This window comes from Anopheles maculipalpis, chromosome 2RL, assembly GCF_943734695.1.
Source record: "Anopheles maculipalpis chromosome 2RL, idAnoMacuDA_375_x, whole genome shotgun sequence".
NCBI lineage: Eukaryota > Metazoa > Arthropoda > Insecta > Diptera > Culicidae > Anopheles > Anopheles maculipalpis.
This window is the reverse complement of record NC_064871.1, coordinates 50907755-50916010: the sequence shown is the minus strand read 5'-3', so window position 1 is coordinate 50916010 and position 8256 is coordinate 50907755. Positions and strand designations below refer to the sequence as shown.

General features: G+C 39.6%; 2 protein-coding genes across 3 annotated transcripts in view; one reads left to right on the top strand and one right to left on the bottom strand.

The window, feature by feature from the left end:
- LOC126558700 (probable G-protein coupled receptor Mth-like 5) overlaps positions 1–8256 on the bottom strand; it is a 200865-nt gene that overhangs the window by 106444 nt on the left and 86165 nt on the right. The gene's annotated exons all lie outside the window — the stretch shown is intronic.
- On the top strand, positions 439–3360 carry LOC126558436 (AN1-type zinc finger protein 6). 2 transcript variants are annotated; one of them, XM_050214453.1, is made up of 5 exons: positions 439–591; positions 675–986; positions 2196–2588; positions 2727–2874; positions 3029–3360. In XM_050214453.1, the coding sequence occupies exons 1-5, from the start codon at positions 493–495 to the stop codon at positions 3175–3177; spliced, it is 1101 nt and encodes a 366-aa protein (XP_050070410.1). In that variant the 5' UTR covers positions 439–492; the 3' UTR covers positions 3178–3360. The 2 variants fall into 2 exon arrangements, with proteins under 2 accessions (XP_050070410.1, XP_050070411.1); XM_050214454.1 differs by lacking the exon at positions 2196–2588.

Below are 8256 nucleotides of genomic sequence, written 5' to 3'. Positions count from 1 at the left end.
ACCGTCAGGGCTGCAGTAACTGTATCGAAATTCATCAGTAGCAATAACGAAGTGTGTATTGGACTGGAAAAGCGGACTGACCACTCTATAGCAGCAGCATTGAACATATTCGGTTCGAAGATTACTGTATGTTGCATATCCAAGTAACCATATATTTCACATTGAGAGTGAAAGGAAATTTCTAGTGATCACAAATCCTTGATTGAAAAGTGTTGTTTCTATCGGTGATCGTCGGTGTACGGTCTGTGTGTTGTGCTCGGTGCGTGCATGTACATTGTGCTAACAAACCCGTGCCACACGGTTTGTTGAAGTCAAAATTGCGCTTTTAATCGTTCGCGGTCGTCGGAGAAGTAGCTGCTGCTGCTAGCGAGCACGCAAGAGCACGACCAACAAAGAAGCCACTGCTGCTACTGCTTACACACGGGGTTTAAGGGGAGTGCGTGGAGAGAGGACCACCAGAGACGCAGAACAGCTGGTGTGGACCAGGAGAGGATGGAGCGCGAATCAAATGCAATGCAGCCGATGTGTAGATCTGGATGTGGGTTCTACGGTAATCCGGCACAGGATGGATTATGTTCAGTTTGCTACAAAGTAAGTAGCCCGACTTTCCCTCATAAGAAAGAGATATAGATTTAAAATGAATAACGCATAATTTGTTGTACCACGTTGAATAGGATTTGCTCAGAAAGAAGCAACAGCCACCGGTTAGCAGTACGCCTTCCAGCAACAATGCACCTCAAACACCTGCATCTGGCCAGTCGGTAACAGCGTCCTCAATTAGCAGCATCCGTCCCGTCGTGACATCGCAAAGTTTTGCCAACAGCATTGGTAGTATCAGCACAACAACCACTTCAGCCTCTGCTTCAGCATCAGCCGCATCGCCATCGGCGTCGTCCTGTGCCGCTTCCGCCAACAATCCGGTAGTTTCCGCTACCTACACAGCACAACCTACCGTGCACAGTGCCCTATTTTGCTCGGACAAGGATGTAAGTAATGAAGATCGCTAACAAACAAATGTCTACCCTAGAGAGCCATATTGTATTCTCGACCTATTGCCATAAAATTAAAAAAAGTCATGTTTTGTGAAATTTACCTGGAATATTGGACAAAAATCGACTGTTTCGCACGAAAAATATCAAAATCATAAAACCTCAAACACTCACAGTCTTGATAAAGTCGATCTTTCACGGTCTTGTAAAAGAATTTTTCATTGTATTTATTGCTGTTAATAGAAGCAATTATGGTTCCGAGTTGCTAGAACTTCTTGCCTAAACTAGTAACACGGTGTCACAAGATTAAAAAGAGTAGTTTGCGCATGTGAATTCTTCTTTGTATAATAATGTACATATTCAAGCAGTTAAAGAAGCAAAAATAGGACTAATCAATATAAAATCGTCAGTAATTAATATAGACTCAGACGTAGAAATAATGAAAAGGATTGTATGATATGTATGAAAAGTGATACCATGTATGTCAGATATTTTGTCATCATTGCGGGAAAACGATCCTGATGGCATTTGAACCTCGATCCTGCCGTGTGAAGACCGGCGCCAATGTGACTTTCATTTGTCACTGGACCATCCCAATGAATTGATAATTAAGATCAATATTCCATTCTTTAATTATAACCCCTGGGCGCCCCGGTGTTGTAGGTGCCAGCGGCGCCGGTCTTCAAACGCTAGGACCGGGGTTCAAATCCCTTCCGGACCGTCCCCCCGTAGTGAGGACTGACTAACCAACTACGTGGTATCGGCACTAACCAACTACGTGGTCTAGTAAGTCATTTCGATGGTCGACGTGACCTCAGAGGTCGTTAAGCCAAGAAGAAGAAGAACTATAAACCCGAAAGGCTTTGTCATTTCCACCATCCTTGACTTAAATTTGCTATTGCAAATCCCTCGAGACTAACAATTATAATTAATAAATGGTACTATTTTATTACACGAAACATGGTAGCAAAGAAGCAGGTCTATTCAGATAGAATCCAATATACTTGCGTCATTTGTAATGAAATCGGCATAGGTTAATGTACATTTTTTGGTAGAATTTTTAGTTTAAGCTCAAGTTAACGCTACCAACTATAGCACTATGATCCTTTAAATTGTTTTCCATTTCTCCGAATAATGCATAATTTTACCGTTTTGCTCAAGTTTTCATGTTACTTTTCGTTTTTTTTTACCTTCTCTTTGTCAAAGAACGAGAATGGATCTTCCGATAATGGTGTAATCATTGCCTATGATGATAATTTTTCTGATGAAAGTATTGACGAAGAAGAAGATGAAATTGATGATGAAGATGAGTATTTTTATGAAATTGAATTGGTCAACGAACCTTGTTCCGCTTTGGACAAAGAGCAGCAGGTGCTGGATGACGAACCGCACGATTTATTGTTCGGTAAAGATTCGGTCAGTGATTCGGAAGAAGCAGACCGACGTACAATGTTTAACATGTCGTTTGATGATGAATCGTGTGAGGAGACAGGACATTCCTGTACTCGCACCGAAGAATCTAGAGTTGAAGCACTGCCGGTGCCGAAAACGAAAACGATCATGCCCGTGCCCGGTGAAGTTGTGAATGTTAGGAAACGGGTAAACCAATTTCTTAATATATTGTTGGTGATATAATCCTGCAGCTTCTGTGCTATAAAGTTTACCTAATTCGATCGTACTAATAAATTGTAAATCAAACATCTTTGTAATGCATTTATGCTTTTGTATCATTTTCAGAAAATTAACACTGAGGACAGTGGTAGCCTTGGCGGACACAGTAATAACAGTTCCATAGCTGATAACGAAGACAAAGATGGTGATAAGGATGACGCCAAGAAGAAGAAGAACCGTTGTGCAACTTGCCGTAAGAAAGTAGGATTAACCGGTAAGTATGCGTGTCATGTCACATTGTTTCTCTGAAACTGCTTTACGCCTATTACTATTACATAGTACATCTCCTCTTGTCCCGGTGTGGCGTAACTAGCCCTCGCTATGGTTCTGGCACTAATTGCGATTCTCCTATTTTTGTCCACTCTCAGGATTCGAGTGCCGATGTGGAGGTCTCTTTTGCGCGATACATCGATACAGCGATAAGCACGAATGTTCGTTCGATTACCGAGAACTCGGTGCAGCAGAAATTAGGCGTAATAATCCCGTCGTAGTTGGCGAAAAGATTCAGAAAATTTGAACACCCTTCGTGCCATCGTATCGTAATAGTTTTCGTCACAAAACAGTGCAGCAGCATCCATCGTGCGGCGGCGCAGCACCGGTCACCAAGTCTTTACAGTCACAACACCACCACCACCACCACCACTAAGAAGCATATGCAGTCATATGTGTCGCGTTAAATTCGTAGCATTTTCTTCTCGACCGATCGTCGCGTTTCTCACGTGCTGTGTCAGTATTTGAATCAGAGAGAGAAGAATGAATGAATGAGAAAGAACAGCAATAGAGGTGGAGAAATTCTTATTATCATGAAGCTTCCGATAAAATGATTAAGCGCTGCCGGTACACACCGTTTTCTCTCTCTTTTTCAATACTTTACTAAATGTGCATGGTAACCGCACGCCGCAACCTTTCCTTTTCCAGTGCTTTGCTTCGCTGTGCGACGCTGTTGTCCTTCGAGCGTAATTCTTCGTATTTTGAAACATTGACGAGCGTAACTGGATTTTAAACCGCAGCGCAAACGATACTAAAAAAGGCAGAACAGCGACAGCGAGCACGTGCAAGGGAAATGAATGTGCGTGCGTGCGTGCGTGCGTGGGAAAGGGCACTATCGCTATCGTCGTCGTGTCCCGGTGTGTATAGAGCAAACGTATATTACATATGCCAAGGGGAGGGAAGAAGGCTAAGGCATCAAACCGCCAAATTTTAGTAACTAGAAGAAGGCGAACACATACATACATTTGCTGGCAAAAAAGGATATCCCACTCACACACACAAAACAAAAAAAAAAACATGGCAGAAAGGTTCAGCTAATCCTTTAACTCATCTACGAGCAAGCACGCGCGGGTGTGTATTTTCGTTAAGAAAAATAATTATGAGAGTAGAATTATTTTACAACATTATCATATACACACTTACATGCATACGGATACACAGAACACAACACGTTACACACTTTACTTTACAATCTAGAAAGAATAATTAAAATGCGAATGAAGAAACATTGCAAAACGGCTAATACGCGAGCGCGCACACACACACGCACACACACCCATTCATACAAGCACATACATACATGCTAAACGCGTAGTTCGCGCTTACACATACGCACACAGGCGCACATACATTCAAGCGCGTTGGTTCTTTGATTCCTTAAAGGGAAGCTGCTCCTACTAAGCGAAACACAAGGATAGTGATAAGCGGTTTGCGCATTGTCTCTGTGTGCCTGAGTGTGCGTGCGTGTGTTTCGATAATGCAACTCTTAAACAATCAAATCCTAAAGATTTTATTCATGTAAAGAATATGCAAATTAATGTTTTATAAACGCGTGTGTGTGTTTGTTGCAGCAGTATACACTTTTACTGTTGTAGCTGTGAAGAAGGAAGGAACGTAGAAATTGCGCGCGCGTGATCCATGCACACTTTGTGTTGATTTAAAACGCTGTTCCCACAACACCCCAAACTCCCTGGTGTAGAAACATTAGCACGCTTATTATTCTTCTTTCTTTCTTTTTTTTACCCAACTGTATAATATCCGTAGTCAAAATAAGTCAGCAATATACAAACGCATACACGCTCTGGAGAGATATATTGATTTGGGTTTGATAAGCAACAAACACGTTCGATGAATGGTTTTTTTGAACTCTTTTTCTTCGCTTTTTATGTGTTGTGTGTTTGTGTGCGAGTGCTTATGTGTACAGAAGGAAATAAAAGGTTCGCTTTGATTAGCAATTAGCTAGTTATCTCTGTTATATTGCGTGAAATCTTTATGCTCATCAGTCGAACACAGGTAGTAGAGAGCGAGTGCAGAGAGTATTACGTGGTTTTTCTTCGTGAAAGTGTACGGTCGACATAATTCTCTGATCGTTTGACACTACTCTATACGCCTTAATCATTAACTTCTAGTTTCATTGATGTAAATAGTAAAACAGAATATGCCGCTTTATTTGACCTTTTCGGCTCCACGGGGTTATACCATGTTGTGTGTGTGTGTGTGTGTGTGTGTGTATGATCGAACTTGGATCGAATTAGTTGATTTATTCTGATTTTTGAACGTTTCTTTTTTATCTTCCTTTTTTGCTGCAAATTTATTTGTTTTACCATTTTCCTCCCTTGTTTGAAATCGTCTGTTCTGTTGTTCTTTAAACGATGCCATGTCGTGCTCGTTTTATCTGTTGTTATCTCTTGTTAGTATGAAGTTTTGTTGTATCGTTTAAAATTTGTGGTATATGATCCATGACACACACACACACATATCTATCCATCTAGCACAATTTCTTCTTTGTTACTCTTTGTGTCAATTGTGCGAAAGAAATTTCTGTCGGTGTAATGCTTGTTATCATGGTATATTCTTTTGCTCTGCTCTACTCGGTTAGTAGTAATCTAAATCGAAAAGTAAACATGCGATTAAAATGCACTAAACAGGGGCACGCGAAGTGAGATGATAGTCTAATCGAGGATGCTTCACAAGCTAAATCAATCTTCTTTACACAAAGATGATTTTGCCACAATGGAAACCGGGAGTTATTCTTTCAGATCAACATCTAAAGTGAAAATGGAGTACACAAAGTGTATTGTGTTCAGAGGATGGTATCAATCGATAAAGACAAACAATTGTTGAAAAGCGAACATCTTCCAACGACAACAAAGTTTAAACAAAAGAGTAACGTTTAAATGCAATTCTTCATGTGTGTGTGTGCGATGGAAAAGCGTACGTGTACGTGTTGTACGTGTGTGTGTGTGTGAAGTGTGCTTGTTGTGTATTTGTTCAATTCTTTTTTACTGGCTCTGCTTGAAATTAGTTGTAGAGAAGAAGGGTAAAGAGTAGTGCGGTGGATTGCGGAGACACGAAGTAGATAATGAAACAGAAGGTATGACGAAGATGATACATGGGGATATATGAATATGAATGGATAAGAAGAAAAATCTAATCCGTATATAAATATACATATACATAAAAATATAAAAATACTATACATATTTGCATATATATATATAAATATATTTTACTAACAAAACGTGGAAAGAAAATATAAACAAAAAAACACCCAAAATAAAAACCATGCTTATATTACATCGGAACGAGAAAAGTCAACACTGAAAAAAGAGAGAACTAGAATGAAGAAGAAAGCACAGCAGCGTGTGAAAACCCGAATAAGCGAATGCAAACTACTGAACTATATTCCTTAAGCAAACACAAAAGCCGCTGGTTGTGTGGTTGGTCACAAACAGAAAAAAAGAGCAAGCGCAAACGAGGTCAAAAAACTGAAAAGATCAATGAAAAAAGGCGAAAAAATACATATAGAATATGAAAAGGTGAAAAGAGTTGACACTTTGAGTAACACACATTTATTCGATTGTAATATAGACTAATAGACCCTTTGTAACGTGTAAAGGAAAAGAAACAGAGCAAAACATTGAGAATGCGCGCGGCCGCCGGGATGAGGATTATGCGTTTATACATACATCAGCCGGTAGACACAGCATCATCGTAGTAGATAGTCACAGTAAAAATACACATGTGACAACACTAACACTGCTAGAATTTGGCAAACCTCTCATTCAGAAGAAGACAAACGCGTTCAGCAATAAGGACCACCCAATAGATCGTGTTTTGTTGTACACTTGAAGAATTGTAGTAACGACCACAACAGGCGCGGCTGGCAGAAACGTTTCACTTCGAAGATTACGAAGGCATTTTTACTCCATTGTTTGTTCTGTTTTTGTGCATACTTTTGTCCTTATCTAAAGTATGTACAGTTTCATTCAAAATCAGATGGCGACTGCTAACAGGAGGATTCATGTCTACCTGGTTGCATAAGGCTCCGAATGGCAATTCGTTTTTTAATACGAATATTTCAAATCAACTTTCGGATGTTCTAAGGATGTTCGTCACCACTGTGTGAATCGCAGCTTAAATTGTTACTCGTGGGAGAATCGAGGCAACAAATTTGACCCTTTTTTTTTGTACAAAATGGAGCTATTAAGTGCAGAGGGTTGAATTTCAAAATATTTCTTCATTCATTCACGATTATTTGGTTTAGTTGTATGCTTGTGTAGTGGGCTCTCCAATTTTTATCACGTTCTTTCCGCAGTAGTGTTTAGTTCAATATGCGTTTGATTAATGTATTACACACTTCGTACTTTTTTTTTACTAAGGCAATATGGCAGTATGTGTATGTGTATGTGTGTGTGTGTGTGTGTACGGTGGAAACAAGGGACAGATTTTAGCTTTTAAGTCACACTAGACAAATTGATATATGTTGTGTTATTATAGTAGAAAGCCCTGTAAGAAATTTTTTACCTGATTCTATATAATCGTTTGTTTTTGTTTTATTTCTTCACCTTTTTTTTCACTCCACTCCGATCGCTACTACTTTTCTACACGATCGATTTTTTCTTGTCGATTATTGTTTTCTTTTGTCAACAATTACTGCTTGGTTCTTTATTCTTTCCGCTAAGTACATGTTTTTCACGATGCTCATTATATTGTTAAAAAGAATTCTGTATCGAAATCTGAAATGGGTCTATTGTTCGCGGAAAGAAATTGCTAAGGAGAGGAGAGAGGATCCTAACACTTTGCTTGATTTGCTCTACAGTCGACTATTCTACTGCATTCAATATTTTACGTCATTAGCCAAATCGTCGCTTTTCCTCCATTTTTGCTCCCTTCCCCCTTCTCTCCTACACGCGTGTGTCTTTCCTTTTCCTAGCCGCTATACTAGATGATATGCATATAAATATTAATGTGTATAAATTGTAGGCTTAAGGTTGGAAAACTAACAAACAACACTTACTGCTGCAGTGTAGTAATACATCACCTTTTTTTAGTACTATTTCAAACGGATTGCATGGGCTTACTAACAGTAGAATTACTCTGGACGATCTGCAAATTAAAGTCACCATCCTAAGGACTTGTAATTTTGAAAGTAATTAAACGACAACAAAGCACAACACTTACTGCTTTAGATCATCTTGTGGTGCGTGTGTTGGTGAGGACAACAAAAAGGTGATAAAAAGTTATGTGTAGATCGGGCAGCTTCGGGAACTCTAATATGTGAGTGTTTTGAAGCCTTTGCATCTTTCATCCTCCACAGCCCTCC